Here is a 24,330-nt window from a genome sequence, read left to right on the forward strand (position 1 = left end):
CTTTTTGGAAAGGAGTTACCAAGGGAGGGCATTTATAACCTTCATGATTAGACTTTTTAAGATCGACATCTGGGCCCTGAAAAATGTATACCAAGACTTTGTGACTTAATTGTATACTAATAAAGAAGAATAGTTAATCAGTATTAAATACAAAATATCACATCTGAATTTTACTTGGTTTATTTGTTCCAAATGTTTAATAAACTTCCTGAAATTACTCTCCTAATCTATGATGTTTTATATCTGTTAGCTATATTTTATCCAACTCTTGAGGGAGGAGCCAATGATGAAGAGCCATTGGAAAACCACAACGAGAATACCCGACAAGTTTTACATCAACATGTTGTTTTCCAATGGCTCTTCATTATTGGTTCCTTCCTCAAGAGTTGTGTGTCTGGTAGGGATTGGATAGTGGCATGTGACTACACAATTGTTTCAAAGTGTAGGCATTAAGGTCTCTTTCAAAGAGGTTGGTTTGGCTTTTCTTGGGTATATTCCTGAAACTAGCACAGGTAAATTCACTTTTTTAATTAAGTTTCTATATAATCTAGTGGTTCTCTCAAGTCATTTAATGCTTTGGGATATTCGTCTTTATTGTCAGTATTTGAAACACTGGGTGAATACTGAGAAGGACTTACGAATTATTTTAGCTGTGGCAGTACTCATCAGTCAGTGGTGTACTCTTGTAACTGATTGTAGCACTGCATGAACCACACTTGGAGCAGTGGGGCTTGTAAGATGTCTAGAACTTCACTTCATGGTTTAATAGATCTACATCTAAAGGAGTGAAATTAACTTTTCCTTTTGAAAATGTAAAGCAGAAGAAAGCTTTATGGAAAATCTGAGTTAATTCACTTTTTTTTATACAGGCACCATCATTATTGGTAATGACAGGTGAGATTAACTCACTTATCTGGAGCAAAAGGATGCTTAAAAAAGCACAGAGGCCTCCTTCTGCTTCCTGTTTCTGTGCTAAACTGCTTCTTTTAAAAAAAATTTGCACTCCAGAGTTTTTCTTTTTGCAAAGAGGAATTAAAAGGTTTTATGATTCAGCAGCAACTGTATGAGTCTCTGAAACTATCAAAACTGCCAGAGAGAGAAGCCAACCAAACAGTCAGAACTATTCACTTACATGTTTTCTGTTTTCCTTCCCCCATATCAACAGGTGTAACTGAAGGGAGCTTTCAAAGATGTCGAAAACTAACAAATCAAAATCTGGATCCCGCTCGTCTCGCTCAAGATCTGGATCGAGATCACGCTCCCGGTCCTTCTCAAAATCCCGTTCCCGCTCCCGTTCTGTCTCGCGATCAAGAAAACGCAGGCTCAGGTAATGCATGCGGCTTGATTGCATCCTTTTACTTCAAAGAGTTTTTTTCTTCCTCTATCCTGCTCAGATGGTGGCTGCACTAACAAAGCCCTCCTGTGAAAACCCTTTTGTTAGATTCTAGAGTAGCTTAAGTGTTCTGTCTCTTGGGTTACTGATTTTGTTTGCTCTCTGTTCTGTCTTGCAATATGCTATTGATAGGGTGTCCTACAACACACGTGTGTCTTGCGTTCTTCTGCACTCTTTAATAATCGCTGATCATTTTAATGGAATATTCCCATATGTATGTTATATAAGTAGATGTAGCTCCTCAGAATGCTGTGCTGTTAGTGAAGGAATGTTGACCCAGACTAAATGGAGGAAAGGATAAACTTTACTTTCTTATGCAGTAGATAACATCTCACCTAAGGCTTCATTTTAAACCTCTTAACAGACCTAAGTTGTTCTTGATTAAATTTTTTGTAAATTATTCACTTTGATGATTTAAGGGGCTGAAATCAGAGTGTGTTGACATTTTTGGCATCATTTCTTGTCAGTTGTCTTTCCCATTTGTCAGTTCTGAGAGATTTCCACAGCGAAATGTGCTTCTTCTTTTCATTTATTAGCTTCTCTGTTCTCTTCCCCCACCTACCCCCCGAAACTTTATTGATAACAGCTTTAAAAACGATCTTTAGGAAAAGTCATGCATTTCTTAGCGTTGAGTTCAGGAGGGTCCCCTCCTAGAGTCTCAGTCTAAGCCTCTGACGGGAAAGGTGGAGGTTGGGGGGTGTTCCATCAGGAGGGGAGTCAGTAACTGAATTCTGCAGTGGTAACTATGGGCCGATCATGTAAATTAGTTGAGATCTATGGTGAGAAATCTTCATTGTGCATGATAGTTGCTGCATCTCTGAATTACTTCTGACTGGGCCAGTTTAAGACTAAGTAAAAGGAAAGCGTGGATTTCCATCACCCAGTATCCTATATGACTAGTTAAGGCTTTTATATCTTACAAGGCCACCACCATTTGGTAATGATCTTCACTTTAAAAAACAAAACAAAAAAAACCCTCTATTCCATTTGGGCTAGCTGTTATGGTGTCCATCTGCCTTTTCATGAATCTGAAATGCATCATGAAGATTCTAAACATTGCTAGGCTTGTAAACATATGCAACTGTTAATAATTAAAAGGGATTTTTTTTAAGATGCAGAAATATAATAAAAATACAATTGGAAAGACGAGAAGGCCAGGACAAAACCAAAGCAGAGATGGAGACTCAAGTGGAACAGAGTTCTTTTGCAGGGAAGCTGAAGTATTAGAAAAGGTGCAGTATAGGTTTAGAGCATCTGGCCAGCATTGAAGTAACTATGGAATCCAGATGCATTAAATCGAACAGGGCAAATCTCTCTTGTCTTGTGTTGCTGCTGAAACAACTTGGATGTTGTTAATAAATTGGTAAAAGAGAATTGGAATGGAGAGGGTTAATATAGACAAGTCCTCTTCTTGCAAGGCTTTCGCATACTCACTGAGGTAGGTGTAGTGCGATATCTTAGGGAGAAGAGACTAGAAAATGTATCTGTGTTTAGGAAAAAAAATTGGGGACATCATTTTGCTTTCCATGTCCTTTGGTGGTTTGACTTGTATTCCATGCTCTTTCCCCATGTTTGCTTCTGGTTAGTCTTGTGTACTTAACTTTTGTTTGTAGGATCAAGTATGTTGCTGTTTTTGACTGTTGTAAAAAGGGTGGAATTGCCAGAACTTTAGAACAATGTATATTAAATTAACTGGCTAGCCATGCAGTGCAAAAGACTTCAAAAATAATTCACTTCTGGCACATGTTTATTGTATTTTGCATACTGCATCCTTTTTAAATGATTTCTTGTAAACGGTCTCTGCAGATTTTGGAGTGAGATTTTCATGTTCCATGCCTCAATAAAATGACAGAATGGATTTTGGAAGCAGCATGCAACAGGTCCCTCACTAGTAATTGGTAACAAATGCAGTAGGCGCCTGGGGACAGGAGCATGTGAATTCTGCTTAGTGCTTTCTGAGCACTTCTCTTAATCAGGTCATTTTCACTGCCTGCATCTGCATGTGCCTTTCCTTCTTTCTTGTGTTGATACTGTTTTCGAATGAGAAAGTATCTAAGGTAAGTTGCATTGTTTTCTTGTTTTGAATAAAGGAGCACAAATTCTATTAGCAGACGATTAAGCAATTTTATATTAACGCAGATTCATACCAGATGTTACTAGTGCTGTAACATAAGCCGTTGCCTGTTAAATATTTGTGTATTTGATAATTGGACAAAAGAGAACCTCATTTTAACTCAATTAAAAAGTGAGATTTGATTTTAAGCTTTAGACATTTCAGTGGCAGTGTTGTGTACAGTTACTAATATTTTGGAGAGAGAGATGTAGAAGTTGATGCCCGTCAGGATAAGATATCTAAATACTGTTACTGCCAGAGTTAGTCAACTCTTTAGATAACTGGAACTTTATTAATACAGTAAGAAAAGTGTTTTAATGTTTGCAGTAAATATGCATCATCATAAACAATGAGTGAGATTTGCTGCAGGGATTTTTAACCCTGTGTAGTGTTGGAGTTTCCTTCATATTTTACAAGAACATAGTTGCTCATACCCTTCCCTGTCAGTACAACTTTGCAGTTGTCCAATATTCATTAAGTACATTAACCTGATTAATCCTGAGCCATGATGCTACTTTTAAAACTGCAACTACTTCAGTTGTTTAAATACTTGATAAAACTAAGCGAAATCCAATTATATTGGAAAAACACCTTGTACTTCTCCAGCTCTGATCAGCATTTACATATCCCCTGAAATGTTGTGTTCTTTAAATCTGTAACCCCAGATATGAACACTCCCATTCAGTCCTAAATTCCGTTCTCTTCCTTCTTCCACTAATAACCTGCATGCTCATATCTACCCTTTGTAAAGCAAGCTGACATGTTGATAAACAGTGCCATCATGTGGCATCAGGCTAGGGATACATTAAATGCCTTAGGCAGTCTTTTCTTGATGCTCTATCTTTATTTTACTTGATGGAGATCAAGATTAAGAACAGCAGCAATTCCTGTATGGTTTGAGATTAGAAATATAGAGAAGTCAGTCATTGGTTTTTCTCTTCAGTGCTACCATTTTCACTTACAAGTGTTGAAGTTCATTTAATTTCTCTGGCAAGGAAAGGTTTTTCCTCTTGAAATCCTGTTTAAAATTAAAAGCATATGAGATATTTGGGGCTGCAAAGAAGGGAGAATTCAGTCTGTTACACGAGATAGTGCTGGCCTTATGGGGTAGAAATGCATTCCCGCCATGCAGGAGACCAAGGATTAGAAATACCCTTGGCACTCTTTGGACTGTGAAAACTGGACACTTGAGAGACATGACACTTGGATTTCTGAAGGTGGGTACCAGCCATATTAGTCCGAGGACAGTCAGAACAAATGTATCCCTATCATGGTCTCAGCCATGATTCTAAGGAGGTTGGTCTCCTGTCCAGCTGTAGTTCAGATGTCATGAAATTACTGCCAGGGATTGTGTGTGGATGGGGCAACAGTGTTCACTGGGAGAAAAGGAAAAATTACTTAAGGGGCTGTGAACCCTACACAAAACCAGTAAAATAACATTTAAAACTCTTTTTCAACTAGAAGGCTGCATTGAGGGAAAGAGGTTTCCAAATACTGTGTTTTCTTTTTCAGTTCTAGGTCCCGTTCAAGATCATATTCTCCGTCTCACAACAGAGAAAGGAACCACCCAAGAGTGTATCAGAGCCGGGATTTCAGAGGTCATAACAGAGGGTACAGGAGACCATATTATTTCCGTGGGCGGAACCGAGGATTTTATCCATGGGGCCAATATAACCGAGGAGGCTATGGAAATTACAGGTCAAATTGGCAAAATTATCGCCAAGCCTACAGCCCTCGTAGGGGGCGTTCCCGCTCTCGATCGCCAAAGAGAAGATCTCCATCACCAAGATCAAGAAGCCATTCTAGAAACTCTGATAAGTCATCTTCTGATAGGTCAAGAAGGTCTTCATCTTCCCGGTCTTCCTCGAACCACAGCCGAGTTGAGTCTTCCAAGCGTAGGTCCATAAAGGAAAAAAAATCCTCTTCCAAGGACACGCGGGCATCACAGGCTGCGGGAGATAATCAAGGTGATGATTCGAAGGATCAGCCATTTTCAGGAGGAGCTGCTCAAGATGTCAAGGTGTCTGAGGGGTCAAAGCCATGGCAAGACATGACCACTTACAGCACAAGTTCAGTGTCAAGAGTGTCTGCCGTGCCTGAGCTTAGCCCAAGAGAGCGCAGTCCTGCGCTAAAAAGTCCTCTCCAGTCTGTTGTGGTGAGGCGCCGTTCTCCTCGGCCAAGTCCATTGCAGAAGCCCAGTCCTCCACTGTCAAACCCCTCACAGCTGGGGTCTGTTTTACAAAGCAGTGCCTCATTTCAGACAGGCTCACATCAGGGTCCGTTTGACCATGGTTCATCAGGATTGAGCCCAACTAGGAAGAGTCCTGTGTGTAAAAGTCCCACGGCAATCAGTTCAATTTATGGTGCCTCGCAGAAGGAGGAAGCAGCAGCTCCTGGTGGGGCAGCCTTTTCAAAGAGGCAAGTGGTGCATTTTTCCTTTGTGTTCAGTTCACATGCCAGGTACTGGGGGGGAATTGGGGAGGTGTGTGTAACTCTGGTAGAGCGGTAGGCCTTATTCTGCATTATAGGAAGTAGTTCTCTAGTTTTGTTTTCTTAACACCTTAACTTTGTTAGTGTTGTAAAGATTACATAGATACCCCAGAATTCACTTTTGAACTTGAAGGTTATTTTAATAAATTTTTTAAGTGCTCAAGGAGTTTTTCCAGTAATTTGATTTTTTTTAAATTAATCTAAAAATTGTCACATTCCTGAATCACTGCATATAATTTATATATATTTGTGGTTGTATATTCCCTAGCTCACTTATGGTTAATTACTTATTTTGGGGCATTTCCTAATTTTAAATGGACATTAGAGCATTAAAAATTCAGTTGGTGGTACTGATGCCAGACTTGCTGATTTTGGGGGAAGAGGTGCAGATGCAACTAAAACCTTCACTTGCAGCAGGCTTGTTTGCTTGCTTTTGGGCACTGTCAAGTTTAACAGACAAAATATTGATTCCTTCTTGAAATCTATCTCCAAGTTAATAGGCTTGTGGCTCTTGGACTCCAGCAAATATTATAAGTTTGCAAAGGGAAAAGTTTGTTTAAAAAACTTAAACACACAACTTACTGCATATCCTAATAGAAACAAACCAATACAAGCACTGTGAGAGCCATGGTGCAAATGCATTGGGGTAAATTTTATGTATGATTGCAATCAGGAAAAAAAAGATCTTCAGTACAGGAGTATCTTTCTAGTCTGGTCCAGTCAGCAACCCCAAACCCCTGACAAGTGTCCCTCTAATTAATTTAATTTTAAAGGACTTCCTCACTCGAAAGGTACTGTTGTGTTCTCAAATGCTCCTTAATCATTTTCATTTCTCTCTGTTAATTTAAGATTATTTGGGGCAAATTCTATTAATTATCAAAGATCTCTGATGATACACCTCTACCTCGATATAACACTGTCCTTGGGAGCCAAAAAATCTTACCGCATTATAGGTGAAACCGTGTTATATTGAACTTACGTTGATCCACCGAAGTGCGCAGCCCCACCCACCCCGAGCACTGCTTTACCGCGTTATATCCAAATTTGTGTTATATCGGGTGGCGTTATATCGAGGTAGCGGTGTATTAGCAGAACTAGGTCTTATTCCACTCTTGACTTTTAAAATAGTGTGTTGAGGTGCTTTAGACTTAACCCACCACTATCCCATTGAAATATGTGCTGATAATCTTTCACCAGCATACTTTTAAACTTCAAATTGGTTTGGGGGATTGTCATTCCCAGTACTAGAATAAAGTGTCTGTCTGTTCTCCCAAGAGAAGAAATATTTTTCCCATTAACCTTTTTTTTTTTGCTTTTATTTGTGTTTACAGTATATGAAATGTTTAGCTTTCCTAGGAAACTTGCATCCAAAATGTGACGTAGCTTTTGAGGCATTTATTTCCAGTGTGTTGTTTAAAGCAGAACAGTCCAAGTTGAAAGTTTTGATGTGTTAATTCTTCTGAACCAGGTTTGTAAGTGACTAAACAGATTGGGTAAGACCTTAATATTTTCCTTAGAAAATATAGGTAAGTTGGTTCTCTTTTTATTTGCTCAAAAAGAGCTTTTGCTGTTCCACTTTGCTCTTGAACCTCACATCATCCGTTTTGCATACCCATCTTCCAGCACGTTTGCTGAATATATTAAGACCTTATTCATGTCTTCTAAAGTAAAAATTTGGGTAGTCTGCTTTACATTTTACCTTATTTATTAGGGACCAGAGAGAGCCTTCTGTATGTTTTTAAGTCTTGTCATTTTTAAGACTTGTTTGCTTGCTTTGAATTTTAGGAATTAAAGACTCTTGTCTATACTTCAATAAGAGAATTGCTTAAATGTGTGTGTGTGTGTGTATGTGTGTGTTTGTTTTTTAAATAGGTATTTGGAAGAACAGAAGACTGAGAATGGGAAAGACAAGGAACAGAAACTAACAAATGTTGAAAAGGAAAAAATGAAAGAGAAGGGAGGCTTCTCTGAGTTGGGTTTAGCAGATGGCAAGACGAAATCAGACCTGTACACCTCCAAAACTGACCCTGAAAAGCCTTATCGCAGCAGCCAGTCTCCTAAACGCTATAAGTTTCGGGATGACTTTGAGAAGCTGAAGATGGCTGAGTTCCACAAGGAAGGTCATTATGGCAAAGAGGAGATGGATGAGCAGGATAAGAAAGACAAGGCCAAGGGCCGAAAGGATTCGGAGTTTGATGATGAGCCCAAATTCATGTCTAAAGTGGTAGCAACCTCCAGCAAAAATCAGGATGAGGATAGGCCAGGTAAATGGGAAGGCGTAGTGTTCTTACCATCTGCAAAGGAGAAGCAAAGGAAAGCTGAGGAAATGGAGGAGGATCCCTATTCTGAAAGATCTAAAAAGGAAGACAAGCTAGCATCCAAGAGAGCAGAAGCTGGTCACAGGGGGTTTGTTCCCGAAAAGAATTTTAGAGTGACCGCTTACAAAGCAAGTCAGGAAAAAAGTACTTCACCACCTCTAAGAAAGGCCTCTGAGAGTCGGGAAAAGCCGGGAACCAGAGGAGATGGTTTAGCCACTGGCAAATCCTCCTTTTCCATTACCCGGGAGGCCCAGGTCAATGTCCGAATGGATTCCTTTGATGAAGATCTTGCACGGTAAGGATTTGCCTTTAAGTTAAATCTAGGTAGTGGCTTCAGTAGCCTATTCCCCCCTTCCCCCAAACCCCTTGTGGATCTTTCTAAAACGTAGGCAGGTTAAATAAACAATATTGTACAATCGGCTACCAGCACGTCATTTGTCACAGAGAGCATATGCATCTCTAAATGTTAACGCACCAATATGAGTCTCCTGTGTGGAAGGTGAATCATGTTATCCCCATTTTGCAGATGGAGAAAGTGAAGCATAAAGGTTAAGTGACTGTCCTTCAGCTACAAAGGAAGTCAGTGCAAAGAGACCAGTTTATAACTTGGGAGTTTCTGAATCCCAGTCCTTCATTCAAACCACACCATTCCGTGTTCAACAGTAATCAAATTCTGCTCCCCACTGTCCAGAGCTACTCAGAATGTTGCAATGTCAGCATTACAGCTTAAAAAATGTATGTTTGTAGGGCACTTTGTTCCTCTTCTCAATGTATGGTAACATTGCTAGTGAAATCCTAGAAGCCCCAAAAGCCACTTAAAATTTTCTGTAAGGCTCTGGTGCTTCAGGAGACCACTAGGGGGATGCTGAGTAAAGTTAGTTCTGCTAAAGGGAAGAGCTACTAGTCAATAAATGTCAGTTTGCTCAGTGGAACACTAGAGGGAGCGCTAAATCTCAGCAGGAATGAAGAGAAAGGAACTAAGATGGCTGCTAATGGCCTGTGAGTCAGATGTGAGGACATACATCACAGGTTTTAGGGATTAATATCTGAACAGTACTTTGAACATGCAAACAATAAGCAATCAGAATTATCATTAGTGTTGTTATGCAGTTTGGATGTGCTTTAAAAAACAGCCTTTTCTGAGCCACAAGATTTGCTTTTACTGAAGCAATTCTATACATGAGGTCTGTGCTGTGGAGATGGGTGGATTATATTCTGCTGCAGCAGAGTGGATGAAGAACCCTCACTTTAAACAAATAAAATCAGACTTTTTATCTTAAATACATTTTTCTTTTTAAAAATCAGTTTAAAATTAAATTTGAAATGATGACAACCTATTTTAAGGCCTAGATTTACTATAATCTGTTAAAATAATGTAATTAAATACTGCATCAGTGAGCCCTCTTGAGTTTTAATGAGTTAAAGGGTGCTGCTTTTTTATACAGAATCGGGGGGAAATAATGTTATGTACTGCATTAAGGATCTATATTTTCATTATTTTTAGTCTGGAGAAAATGCTTTCAGCAAGTGCTTTCGGTTTCTGTTGGGCTGGAAAGCATTTAGTTTAATTATTTTTGGTTTCAGTGTAGCTAGCAGGTGTAGTGAGACGATTGTCTTCTGTTGGACTAGTTCATTCAAAGATGAAAAATCCATTAACAGCCAAAAAATCCATTAACAGCCAAAAGCTTGTTTTCCTCCTCTTGTCTATGGATAATAATCTGCTGGGAGAGAATAAGATCTACTAGTTCTAAGAATTTGAAGAACATGGGACCAGAGTTTCAAAGATATGTAGGTGCCTACTGGGTTTACAAAAGCATTTAAGCACCCACGGTACCTAACTCCAGTTAACTTCAGTGGGAGTCAGGTGCTTAACTCCGGTGCTTTTATAATCCCATTAGACACATCTCTGCATCTTAGATACCTTTTGAAAATCTGGCCGTTGGTGACCATAAGTAGTCTGTTCACTCACTACAGTTTATTCTTCCTTTGTTTAGTCAGGTTTAAATGCAAAACAAGTTTTGATAAACTTTTTTCTGATGTATCTGGCACATTTAAGGGAGCTTTATTTAATCAAAAAACAATTCTAAAATGCTGGTTTTGTGCATTTTTAATTGAATTTCAGTTTTCATCCAAATACAGCTTGACACAAATCACACGTAAAAAAATTAGCATCTAGTATGTAAGAAATGCATCAGTCACCATTTTATAACGTAATAATGTAAGAATCTGAACAAAAGTAAGTAATGCTATATAGTTGCTTAAATAAATGTGTATAGATACAGCGTATCTTCCTGGCTAGCAAAAAGTACCAAATTTTGTGTCAAGGCTATATTTAGTTGTAGATCAATATGTTTTAAAGGTCCAGTCTCATTGGTGAGTTATTTTCCTAAAGAAAGGTTATACTGAAGTACAAATGTAGAACAAGATTAAAATCAAAGTTTAAAGTTCCTGCTTGGTGCTTTAAATCACTTTGGTTTAAATCAGTCCTCTCTGTGCTGCAGCAGGGCGGTGGTGACTGCTGTTCTTCTCCAGGGATGATGGGGTCGGGGGTATCCATGATGTGATGGGAAGGGTTTGACTTACATGCAAGAACTGGGATGTTGGTTGAGCAATACTGGACAGTCAGCTCTCCTGTTTCTGAGCAACCTTTTGTTACTTCTACTCTCTCATCCTCAGTGTGGGTCTGATTGCCCATTGTGGTGAGGCACATTTATTATTAACAGATCCAGCTTTCATTAGATTTATTCTAGGGCAATATTAAGGTCTTACCCAACCTTTTCAGGGCTTTGAAGATCCTTCTTCCATCTTCTGTGGTTGCCTCCACTTCTTTTGGGATATTTAACACACTTGGGCATCAAATAAATGATGGCTGAGAAGAGCTTCTGGTCCTGGTCCTATCCAGTTTTCTCTACTGCTTCTGAGATTAAAATCTAGCTGCAGATGTTGGAGGGGGAAGGAAAAAGTAAAATACGCTTCTTCCTATATGAGGCTGATGCAGATAGCCCATCATTTGCAGATTGTAACAAGATCTGGCTATAAATAGGGAAGTTTCTGATGAACCTTGCAGAAAAGAGGAACCCATAGTTCAGAAGCCATGTAAGGGGGCAAACACAGAACCATTGAAAATTGTATTGCAGATGACTTTCTAGTAGTACATAAAATGCAGTGGCTGGAATAAGTCCAGTTTATTGCTTTGAAGGTTGTCAACTTGCAGTTTGAAAGCTGCTTTTGTTTAGCTTGCTTTTATGATGGTTATATTTTTAAAATGTATGTTCTTTTCTAGTCCAAGTGGTTTATTGGCACAGGAGCGGAAGCTATGTCGTGACTTAGTGCACAGCAACAAAAAAGAGCAGGAGTTCCGCTCCATTTTCCACCATATACAGTCAGCTCAGTCTCAGCGAAGTCCTTCTGAATTGTTTGCTCAGCACATAGTGACCATAGTCCATCATGTAAAAGGTGAGTCAAATGTCCACGCGTTCTTGGTTGAAAGTTCACCCTTTGCTTCTGCACCCCACTATGTCTGTTCCTTGGAACAGTGTTCCATTCATGCTAGTTAGTTACCCAAGAGAATTGCTGACCAACAGGGCAAGTGATAGAGTAGAATAGCAACCATGTGAGAAGTTTTCCCCCAAGTTCTTGCGTTTAGCTGTAGGAGGAGATGGGGGAAGGCAGTCTTGCCTACCCTTGAAACAGCAAAAAGCAATACTTTTGCTGCAGACTGGCATGGGATCTGCAGATATTTGGGGTATTCTAATACATTTGCATAAATTCAGTTTTTATTTAAAAAATATGTTCATTGTTAAAGAGATTTGGGGAAGAATTCACCACCGACACAGGCATGCGCCATTTCTTTGATTTCAAGGGGGTGGCCTCATTTGCTAGACCCATTGACTCTCATCCGTTTGTCCTCTGGCTACACATTTTTACTTTCTGAATCCATAGCAGACATGATGGTAGAGCTCACATGTCGTTTCCTAAAATCTGACTTGTCTTAATTGTGTGATGTTTCTTCATTGAAAACCCCGACAGAGCATCACTTTGGGTCTTCAGGAATGACACTGAACGAACGCTTTACAAAATACCTAAAGAGAGGAATGGAGCAAGATCAAGCTAAAAACAAGAAGAGCCCTGAAATCCACAGGTGGGGAGTATTGTTTTAATGTTTTTTCTAAAGCTCCAGGGGTATTTTTAAAATGTCAATAGTTAACTATGGGGCATAATTCAAAAATACAAAAGAGGAGCCAACAGTAAACACAACTTATCAGCCATCTAGTTAGGAACATAGTAATTGCCATATTGGGCCTTGGACAAGGTCAGTGATTTGTCTAGTTCAGTGGTTCTCAAACTGTGGGTCAGGACCCCAAAGTGGGTCACAATCCTGTTTTAATGGGGTCGCCAGGGCTGTCATTAAACTTGCTGGGGCCTGGAGCTGAAGCCAAAGTCCAACCCCCACTGCCCAGGGCTGAAGCCCTCAAACTTTGTCACCCCCCCCCCCCAGGGTGGGGGGCTCAGGCTTTGGTCCCTCTTCCTGCCGTTTTGTAGTAATTTTTGTTGTCAAAAGGGGGTCGCGGTGCAATGAAGTTTGAGAAACCCTGGTCTAGTTTGATTTCCATTCTCTGATAATCCCAGCTGATTCAGAGGAAGGTGTAAAAAACCCTGTAAGGACAACTATGGAATAACCTGACTCAGAAAAGGTTGTTCTTAGTCCTTTTTAGATGGCTGAAGGCTCTGAAGCATGAAGGCTTATATCCCTTATCAAATTGTTTTTGATGATGTCTAATGTAATTGCATGTTCATGTCACAGAAATGCCTAATTGTCTTTGAATCGTGCAAGCTCCAGGCTCCTAGTTTGAGGAAATACATTCCACAGATTGATTAGTCCTTAAAAAAAAAAAAATCATCATATACATTTATGCTCTCACCTTTACATTTCTCTTTTTTCAATTTTATTGACTGTCCCCTTGTTCTTGTTTGGTCTTATCACACACAATTTTAAACCCACAAAAGTAAGTGACAACAGTGCCTCTGTGATATGGCTATTCCCAAATTATATTAATTTATTTTTTTAAAATTGCCCCTACTGGTGTTTCTGCCTAAGTATTGTTGTTTGCACTGTATGTGTGGTCATCCATCCTATTATCTAGGCACAGAGAAGTGTCTCTAGATTTTCAGCCCAAACCCAGTTTAAATTTGCCAGTCTCTTTTTTGTAAATAAATATAACCTCTTTACCATATTTGCAAACTGCTAGATAGCTCTTTCTTTGGAGCTATTGGGCTTTGCCATTGAAGTAGGCAATGAAATATTGTACAAGAGACCTGTGATTTGTGGGGGCCAGCACAGTAACGTATGCTCAGCAGCTTCCCAGTCAATCATGGGTAAGAAAACCATATTACAAGGACTTTTAACACACTAATGATTAGTTCATTAACATAATGCACCTGTTACGGTCTGAATATCAGGATTGTGTGTTGCTCTATATTCATAGCATCTCACTTTCAGGGAGTAATGGCCTGCTCAGCTTTTCCTTAAAAAGCCGTATAGTGTGTGTATTTATAATGGAGAAACTACCTGTTTTAAAATAGAATTAGGATTAGGAGAACTTGGAGTACTGTTTATGGGAAGGCTTGTAATAGCTTCATTCTCTGCTTTATTTTTAGGAGGATAGACATTTCTCCCAGTACTTTCAGAAAACACGGATTCACTCCAGAGGAAATGAAGAGCACCAGAGAGCCAGGCAACAAGGTGAACTGTTGATCTGATCAATAATTGAACCAAATGAGTGCATTGGGCATGAACTTAACAGTGATGTTTTTGTTTAAATTACTCTCTACTTAAGTTTGTGTTTTTCTTTTAAGGATGGGCATAATTCTAAAAATGAACTACAAAGGGTTAATTTTTATTAAAAATGTATCAACAACCTTTGTGAAGTGGTTAGAATATGGTAAATGACCCCAAAGTCAATTGAGGTGAGCTTGAGAAAAAAAAAGAGGATATTTGGAACAAGTGCCCATGATGAGAGAAGAGACTTTTTGTGATATTTTTCTGCTTGTAAGTATTATTAAATCAATTGTATACATGCGATATTTCCAACCATGTTTTCAAAAGACATGCATGTCAAAAAGGAAAGTAAAAATAAATCCATATCTAAACCAAATACACTATTACTAAGCAGATAATAAATCTTGTTCTAACACTTTACTGTATCATTTCTGTTGATTGCTGTTGCTTTAACACTCAGCATCTGTTTTGATAGAACAGGCCCCTGGGAATCCAGTATATTAGCTATTTTGAGTAGAACAGTGTTAAGCCATTATACAATCTATAAGCAATTATAAAAATGGATTAATCTAAAATGTTACATTTTGGGGTTTTTAATCTTTGTTTGTTCAACTTCATACATATTTACAGTGAAGAGATTTAAACGGTCCTGCTGAAACCTTACTTGTTTCATATATTTGTTTTTGATTTTTTCCAAACACACTTGTGGCTTGACATGGACGATGGTGAGATGAATTTGATGGGCCTGATCTCTGAGCGCCAGCTTGGCAGTGTGTATAAAAAACATGGTTTTCAAACAGCTCTCCAGCCCTTCATGAAACAGATGTGCCCTCACAAATGCAAATAGGTGTCTGCTGCGCTACATAAGGTTGCTGATGATGATTGTCACTTACCTGTCAACCATCGTGTTGGGAGCATTTTTGCTCTGAGTTAAAACCCTTTGCCTGGGGAAAGCAGAAGAGCAAACAATACAAACAAAGCACCAACTCCCACTCCTGCTGCTAATTGAAATTAATCTTTATTTAAACAAAAAAGTGTTTAGAAATTCATGTAAGTAAAAATTTAATAGCTAGAGAATTACTAATCCCTGTTTTTATTTAATTCAAGGCAAATCTAATCATCTGGTGCATGTTGCAAATCCAGTCATGCAGTTCCCAAGCATAGCACTGTGTGCAAATACTCTAGAGCCTACTCAGTTAACCCAATAACTATTTTCCTTTTCCAAAGGAGAATTTCTTAATTGGAAAACGATATTAAGACAAGTGTTACACACCCAGAAAATTTCCTCTTGTTCACTAAATTTAAAAGATTGTACCTAGTGTGGAAGGTTTTTCTGCATACAATTAACTATACTATTCCTGACTGTGCCTTTTCTGGTTATTGGCTATTTTCTCTTCTCTTCGTAATGTAACTTACGTTAATAGACCTGCTAGACAGATACGTGGAGGGGAAAATCTTGTGTAGAATGCCCCCCTGGTTCTGTGAAATAAAGTGCAACTGGCGTGTCATTCATAGAGAAGATCACTACTAGTAAGGAGGTTTGGTTTCAATTGACAGCGATTAAAACAAGATTCCGAGAATGTTCATGATATTTCCCAGAATAAATTCAACAGCTGTGGTACTCTGGCCTCTGTGTGACTCCACCACTTGAATTAGTAACCGTGATGTTAGCATCACATCTTCCAAGTGGCAAACAGCTATTGCCCCTCTCTCCTTCAGTGCTGCCTTCAGGTCTAGCACTTTAAAATTTCTTCTGTCATTCAGGGAGATGGGTCTGATCTGTCTGAGGAGGGGGAGGAATTCTGTTATTTGGTGGCAATCCCCTGGGGGACACAAGAAACCCAAAGACCTAGGGCTGCATGTGCGCCCCAGTTGTGATACAAAATCAGTTCGGACTTGACTTCTCATTAGAGGACCATTAGCCGCTAATGTTCTCCATTTTCTCTGGTTGTGATACATAACCCAAGTTAGTCTTTGGTTTCCTGATATGGTTCCCCTCTCCGGATTATCAATGTATGTTTATACTGTTTTAAAGAGGGAAAGTGTATATATAATACAATATGTAGGAAAACAGAAGACTTCAAATGAAGATGTTATATTCTTGTAGTGAATCATTCTGCATTTTTGAATGGTTGGTTTATAAACTCATGCCCTCCGGAAGTCTCTGCAGACAGTAGCAAAGTAATGGTGCTGAAGTCTTTGATAAGCTGCTAAACCTTTCTGTTAAACTCTCACCCATCCCTGCTTTTACAGACTGAAGGGAAATATAAAGACGACCCAGTTGACCTGCGCCTTGATATCGAACGTCGTAAAAAACATAAGGAAAGAGATCTTAAACGAGAGAAGTCGAGAGAATCCGTGGACTCAAGAGATTCAAGCCATTCAAGGGAAAGATCAACTGAGAAACCAGAGAGAAGTCACAAAGGGTCAAAAAAGAAGTATGTAGAAGGCTAATCTTCACTTCCTTATTGCATGATCCGTGCCACTTTTATTGTGATTGGAAACAAGACCTTGCGTTATGCAATTGATAGTATCTAAGGCTGTCGATTAATCATAGTTAACTCGCACGATTAACTAAAAAAAAATCGTGATTTTAAAAAATGAATCACAATTAATCGCACTGTTAAACAATAGAATACCAATTGAAATTTATTAAATATTTGTGGATGTTTTCTGCATTTTCAGATATATCAATTTCAGTTACAACAAAGAATACAAAGTCTACAGTGCTCACTTTATATTATTTTTTATTACAAAAATTTGCACTGTAAAAATGATAAAATAAATAGTATTTTTCAATTCACCTCATACAAGTACTGTAGTGCAATCTTTTTATCATGAAAGTGCAACATACAATTGTAGGTTTTTTTGTTATACAAGTGCACTTAAAAACAATGTAAAACTTTATTTAGAGCCTGGCTGAAGAAGAAGTAGGACTGATTGGACTTGTAGGCTCTAAAGTTTTACATTGTTTTATTTTTGAATGCAGGTTTTTGGTACATAATTCTACATTTGTAAATTCAACTTTCATGATAAAGAGATTGCACTACAGTGCTTGTATTAGGTGAATTGAAAAATACTATCTTTTTTACAGTGCAAATATCTTTAATAAAAAAATAAATATAAAGTGAGCACTGTACACTTTGTATTCTGTGTTGTAATTGAAATTAATATATTTGAAAATGTAGTAAACATCCAAAAATATTTAAAATAAATGATATTCTATTGTTTAACAGTGCGATTAATTGCTTGACAGCCCTAGTAGTATGCCTGCTGCTGTAACTAATAGAGCTGAGCTGTGCTTAGATGCAGAACTACAAAGGGGACATGCAACTATCGTACATGTTGAATAATCAGGGGAAACAAACTAAGTGGCTGCTTGTGCCAGGATGAGCAAATGACCTTTTTGTTTTGTTACTGCCTTCGCTTCACACAGAATGGAGAAATGTGGTCAGTGACTCCAATGATTTGCTCTTCAGTTCATTTTAATACTTTCCCATTGGTTCCATTTTCCTTTTAACTAATGCACAGAGATTATTTTGGCGCTGTGACTTGTTTGTAACCCAGGAGAAACCTTGTGATGTGTTTTTGAGTTCACTGGACCAATAGGTGACTTAATTTTTAAATAAAATACCTTTACTGCTCATCTATAACCTGCTGGCTTTTGAATGACACCATGGCTGTCAAAATTGGCAAAGAAATAGCCTTTTTGTGCATATTCATACATTCAGACAGAACTGGCAGGCTGCACCCTGATCCATCAAAACTTGTGCTCACCATGAATTGTGAATTTTCCCATTAAAGTCAATGTAACTATTCATGTGCTTCAGGTTAAACACACGCTGAAGTGCTTTGCTGGATCAGGCCCCTAGAGGAACAGCTCAGCCTCATGGAATCGTTCTGTAATGTTCTTCTAGCCATGCAATTGCTGACCATTTTATTTCCTCTCAGAAAGGTGCAGTTTGCAAATCTGGTCATGTCATAGAGTGACATTACCTTAAATAGAAGTTTCTCATATAACACAGAATGCACCTGGATTTCTTTTACAAATGTGTCATAACTGGAAACTCTTTAACAAAAAAAGCCCCTTCAGCTGGGTGGATTTTTTTCTCCCGTGATGATGCAGGTCAAGGTACCTACTGGAGAAAGGAGGCCAGTAGGAGGAATAAATCAGTCCCGGCTGCATAGCTGTACAATAGGTTTAAAGAGCTCTGTGATCAGAGAGCACAGCCTGGTGGACAGGGCCTTGGACTCTGGGGGTCAGAAGACTGGGGTTATCCTATTCCCAGCTCTGTTACTGCCCTGCTGTGTGACCTTAAGGAAGTCACGTCCCATCTCTCTCTTCCCCCATCTCATCTGTTTAGTCTGTAAGCTCTAGGGCAGGTATTGTCTATGTGTTTGTACAGCATCTATCACAGTGGGGTCTGTTCTCAGTTGGGCTTCAGTTTGCTATCTTATTACAAATAATATACGCTGAAAAGTGTCAGATGCCTCCTTACAATTTGTGTATGGTTTTAAGAACAAATCCTGGAAAAGGAGCTGTCTTGTGACCTCAGAGCTGCACATTGTAGCTGATCCTGAGCTGTGACTTTGGCTGCGCATGGACATAATAAGGGAGGGTGGAGGAGTGATAGCGTGACTTCACAGCCGAGACAGGACAGTACCAAGTTAATGACCACACTGGTGATTTTCTCTCCCCTGTCCCGCTCTGAATCCGTGGTACAGGAAACACAGGAGAGTGCGTGAGAGATCCAGGTCCACTTCTTCATCTTCACCATCTTCTCGTTCGTACAAAGGGGAGGACTATCCAGAGGAGAGCGAGGAGAGGGAGGAGTGTACCACAGGCTTTGACAAATCCAGGCTTGGGACAAAAGAGTTTGCTGGCCCAAATGAGAGAGGAAGAGCTAGAGGGACCTTCGTAAGTTACCCCCTAAAAAACAACAGCAAAAAAGCTTTGCAGAAGACTTTGTGCAAATTGCTGCTTTTACCAGGTAGAATGTGATCTTAAAGGTGACTGGAAATACAGTAGTCTCATTGTGGTTCTACACCCTATGGTGGCTCCCAATCACCAGCCCAGCATAAATTCTGGAAATTGAAATTGGCAGTCTTGCTGCTGACGTCCGAGACCGTATCCAATCCAGTAGGCTCTAGTGTGTGTCAGCAGCACTGACAGGAGTAGACAAGCTTGTGTCAGAGAACTTACGATGAAGCCATTTTAATAACTCTTCTGGCTGCAATTGCACTGGTTCCTTAGAAATAGCTGATGTTTTAAACAAATAGCCCTGCTGTGTTTGCACGTTATATGGGTGAAATGCCTTCCCTTGCACTCGCTGCACGTGCATATAAACAGATAGGTAGCTACCCACAGAAGTACACAGCTATGTGATCAGATAAGGTCAAAAATATTAATAGGTAATGAGTGTGTAGGTGTTTGACAGTCTTCTTGTGGCTAGGCTAAAGGTTTGCTTGGGAACAGTTAGTTACATGAAAGAAAGACCTAATGCCATTTCTCTAAGTACTTTTCTCTGTACCCCTCTTCTGTTGGTGCTACTCCAGTTCAGAGCAAGGGGGAGAGGATGGAACAGAGGCACCTTTTCGGGAAACAATAACAACAACAACAGCAGCAGCAGCAATGACTTTCAGAAGCGAAACAGGGATGAGGAGTGGGACCCAGAGTACACGCCCAAGAGTAAAAAGTATTATCTGGTATGTTTCGGAAGAACCAGGATACGCATGAACATGCTTTGCTCTGCATCCTGTCTGCTCTTACAGGTTGTGTCGTCTTCTGGGAAGAGAGAACCAGCAACGATTAAACTATCTAAAATACCAGTTCTGGGGTTCTCGCCTCACTGCCCCCCGTAAGAGGCCTCTAGAAATCTTTACTCACAACTAGGGAGCAGTTGGCTCTGACCGTTGTAGAGCTGTTTGCCACTAACCAAAATCTGGAGGGCCCAGGAAAAGAACATCTCCTCCATGGGCAGTATGGGAAATGCATCTTAACCCAGTTAGAATCCATCTGTCAGTGCCCTGCTGCTTCTGGGATTGGCTAATGCGATTCACTTTTATTGCTGGCTGTAGCATTCTTTCATTTTCCATCTGCTAGTCTGGCAAAATCCTGCATTGATTTCTCCCAGGGCTTCACTTTTGAGTTACCGTCCGCTTTAAATGGCTTATTTGCACCAACACCTCTTCCCCCCCGCCCCCTTTCTGTTGGATATTTGAGATCCCTCTAATCTTTCTTCAGGGTTATTATAAAGGTCATATGTGGCTTAGTCCTAAATCACTCTTGCTGTCCCGTCTTCTGCCCTCTCTTCTGATTGCTGTTGAAGACATAATCTTTATTATATATTGTGTTGGTCTCTACTTCACTCTCCTAGATACAATATTCCAGGTCATGTAACCAGTCCATAAACCTAATCAAAATGAGCTGTCCCAATAGCATCTTTCTCTTATGCAAAATGTTCCCAAACATTTTAAAAAATGTGTTGTAAACATGACATACACGGTCGAAAGAGCATCTGAAAATAGGTGGAAAGCTGTTCAGAAGAGTTAGTTAGGTGGGACGAACATAACTGCATGTAAAATCCTCCATAAAATAACTTCCTAGCTGCAAGCACAGAATCAGTTGCAGGCCCATTGAGTCTGGAGTGTGTTGGTGCCCCCAGTGTCCTACCTGGTCCTGAAAACTGCTAAAAGCTTTGTGCCAGAAAAAGAAACACATGCACAAAAGTAGAGGGGAACGTAAAGCATGCTTAGTGAGCTGTGCCCTTCCAGCCTCAACCAGTGGGGCTGCTACTCTCAAACACAAACATGTACTTGTACTTCTTTTATGTACTGAATTCACTATTCATCCGACTTGACACACATTGCCTAAACAATAAGGGGATCCGATTTGTGCTGCAGTGTTGCACAGCTTAAGATGGGGTTATTTTAGGGGATGATATTGTGCCTATTTACGTTTTTATTGATGAAAGTGATTTGAGTGTTGTCTGACCTGGCTGATTTCTTTCCTGTGCAGCACGATGACCGGGAGGGTGAAGGTGGTGAGAAATGGGTGAACAGAGGCCGAGGCCGGGGTTCCTTCCCCCGCGGGAGAGGTCGTTTCATGTTCAGAAAATCGAGCACTAGCCCCAAGTGGGCCCACGACAAATTTAGTGGAGAAGAGGGAGAAATTGAGGATGATGAAAGTGGAACGGAGAATCGAGAGGAAAAGGACAACCTACAGTCAGCTGCTGACTAGCCAGGGAGTCTGCATGTCCCTGGGCACCCTGGCAAGGAGGAAGAGGATCCTGCAAGGCAGTGTTGGAGTCTCTGCCAGGGTAATGCTGAAGTGCTGAACAGAGCTCTGCTGAGGAGCTTTGAAATTATCTTAAGTTAACTGCATTTTTAAAATTCAGCCTCCGTACATGTGGACTGGGACTGATCACTTACATTCGGATCCACTCTTGGAGTATATCTTTCTTCCCAAAGACGTTACTTGCTGGCCTGAATAAGGTCAATATCGAGTGTGATCATAAATTTTGTCTCTTGTTTGTGACCTTATTAGATGGTCAGATATTTTTTTGGCAACAGTCTTTGAAGACGGTGTGGATTTCAGTTTGTGCCCAGCTTAACCCAGTATCTTGACATTTTTTGTTTCTCTTATAATTTGAGATGATAAAGGTGAGGATTAACTCACCTGCTTATTTTTCTCCCCTCTTGTGTATTTTGTTTTTTAAATTCATATTCTACTTATTTTAGGCCTTTGCGTATGTAGTAACACCAATTAAAAATGGCTAATTTTGGAAACTATTTTTGGTTCTTATAAGAAAACAAGCACGTGAATAAACATCTAAATGTTAACTTGGAGTTGGGACCAAACTGCTATGATTATTTTTAAAAACTAATTTTTGTATGTATCAGTTGAGTTTAGAGCCTTTTTAAAACCACCATATTTTTTTCTTTTATGCTGAAAGTTATAGTTAGCATGGCAAAAATGCACCCTGCTCTTCACCCATTTTAGTGTGTATGCCGCTAGACCTGGTCCTTGTGTGCTGGAATCCCAAGCTGCTTGTAGACATTGTGTGTATCCTCTTTGCAGCTGGTTGTGAACTTGAATGTTCTTTCCAGGGTAACATAGTTTTCTAAGAAACTGCTGAATTCTACTAGGTTAAAATATATAAAAGGAGAAGAATTTTTTCAATATTTTTATTAATCTTTTTCTAAAACAAAAAAGCAAGTCCCTCCTGTGCTGGCTAAGGAAAGTTGTGGTTTCATTTACCTTCAGCTTTACATTTACAATGTTCTGAAGAGGTTTAGCAAATAGCTCTGTGGTTGGTGAGCCTGTAGGGAGGAGAGGCGCATTCATGCACAGGTTTAGTGTGTGCACATGTTGTAAAAAGACATCAGCCTCTTCCCCCCTCCATCTCTGCCTTCCCCAAGATTGCTGTGCGCCCCCCTTCCCCTCCCCCATCACCTGCTAACTATAGTTTGTTTGACTTGAACAGTTCCTGTTTAGTAAACCCCTAAAGTTTGTTTCAACTCCTCATGCAAATAAAAATACAATAAAATAAGCCATAGGTGTAACTCCAGTTTGTTTCTCATGCCGAATACGGGGCCTCCCCTTGCACCAGACCTTTGCCTTCCAAGTGGAGAGGGGAAGCCAAAAGTAGCAAATGCTGTGTCCAGCAACAGGGTAGAATCAGAGCGATCAATGCTGCGGCTGGAAATGGAGGCTTTAAAAAGTGCTGACTGATCTGCAAGAGAGAAACTAGAATCAACCAGAGTGACGCAAAGGAGGGGGAGGGAATTCTGAGCTGATGCATTTGTGGTTGTCTCCATTGTTCAACTGTTTGCACTGACTGCACTTAACTCCAGATTTAATTAAAGCACAGAACAAGAAGTTCCTAGGCCACATGGTTAGCTAGGTGTAGAGGGCTATACTTAGAGAGAGCGTTACATTGACAGCGTTCATTATTTCATTCTGTAGTGTAGAAACAAGAGACCTGCTCTGAGGAATACAACAAGCCGCCTCCATGCGCTCACTGTTGCCTATATTATTTCAGATGTTACTTTGGTGCAGTTCTATAGTCACACATCTAGTAAGGAATTATTTATCCCATAGATTGTACAATACAGATTAGATACAGTAATCAGGCACTAGGTGCTACACTTTTCCTTAATGGTGGTCAGTTAAAACATGCCTTTGCCTAAATGATTATGGATTTGCCCACTGGGAATTGTTCACTGCACAGTCCTGGCCAGGACGCTGCTGACTTTCACACAAAGAATCCTTCTCTCTCGCAAAGACTTTGTTTCTTAAGCAAATGAAATTCTCAAGAACTGGGGCAGGTTTTCTTGCTTTAGGGTGGGAGCAGCACTGGCAGGTACTGTTGTAGCGCACTGCATGCACCCTGCTTTTTCTTGAAATATGGTTCTTGCCCATTCTGGATCACATGGCACTGGGAGGGCAGCTCCACTGTAACACTTAAACTCAGAGCAATGATGTTAGAATATCAGTGTATGCATTGAGAGGGAGTGTCACCTGCACCCATCGTCACCTGTCAGCTAGTTTCTAGCTGCATCATCTTTTTAGCGTCTGCAGTATCATCTCACCAGTCCAGTTCTTGTCTCCTGGGTTTTATTGGCGTGATGAGGTTATTACAGCTGCAGGCTGAGGAGTGTAAAAGTCCCAAGGCTTCTTTTTCAGGCTGAAACACTTTTCTCTTTGACTTGCTAGGAGTAGTAAAAAGCTCAGTAGCTTTAAAGGGTACTCAGAGTATTGTGATACTGTCTGGTGAGAGATGCTTATGACTGGGGGACGTGGAGGAGAAACCACCCACCAGCGTGCTCCAAAAATGAGCTTCCTCGGTAGCGAGAGACTGAAGCGATAATTGGCCCCCACAGTCACCAATCCAGTTTGCCATCAATAAAACAAACAGCTCTGTAAATTGGCAGAGAATGAAGTGGTAATTCCATTTCGCTGGTGTCAAAGTTGAACTATTGTCTCACTGATGTCACTAACTCCTTGGTACGTGAATCAGAGAGGTGTGGTGATCGTTGTGCTCAACAGCAGTACTCGTGGTTAACTTAGAACTGTAACTCTCTGAAAATTACATATTTAAACATGAAAATGTGGTCTCCCCCCTCCCCCCAAATATGGGGTGCAGTCATGTAAAAAGCTGTTAAAAGTGCTCACAAAACCCAGATCTGAAACCTGTCACCTCGCAGAACCTGGGCATTGTAACACCTAAATAGG

At 40.0% G+C, this 24,330-nt stretch overlaps 1 protein-coding gene across 3 annotated transcripts in view; it reads left to right on the top strand.

Annotated features, from left to right (window-relative positions):
• The window catches only part of THRAP3 (thyroid hormone receptor associated protein 3), a 64,090-nt gene extending 41,623 nt beyond the window's left edge, over positions 1-22,467 (top strand). For all 3 annotated transcript variants that reach the window (XM_044998062.1, XM_044998064.1, XM_044998063.1), the window contains 10 exons: positions 1,166-1,327; positions 5,019-5,924; positions 7,869-8,609; positions 11,598-11,770; positions 12,344-12,455; positions 13,973-14,057; positions 16,347-16,531; positions 18,819-19,011; positions 19,650-19,799; positions 21,112-22,467. In XM_044998062.1, coding sequence (XP_044853997.1) covers positions 1,191-1,327; positions 5,019-5,924; positions 7,869-8,609; positions 11,598-11,770; positions 12,344-12,455; positions 13,973-14,057; positions 16,347-16,531; positions 18,819-19,011; positions 19,650-19,799; positions 21,112-21,333 — 2,904 coding nt within the window. In that variant the 5' untranslated portion in view covers positions 1,166-1,190 and the 3' untranslated portion in view covers positions 21,334-22,467. The remainder of the gene's footprint in view (positions 1-1,165; positions 1,328-5,018; positions 5,925-7,868; positions 8,610-11,597; positions 11,771-12,343; positions 12,456-13,972; positions 14,058-16,346; positions 16,532-18,818; positions 19,012-19,649; positions 19,800-21,111) is intronic.
• Positions 22,468-24,330: the final 1,863 nt, after the last annotated feature.

This window comes from Mauremys mutica, chromosome 23 (assembly GCF_020497125.1).
Source record: "Mauremys mutica isolate MM-2020 ecotype Southern chromosome 23, ASM2049712v1, whole genome shotgun sequence".
NCBI classification, from domain to species: domain Eukaryota; kingdom Metazoa; phylum Chordata; order Testudines; family Geoemydidae; genus Mauremys; species Mauremys mutica.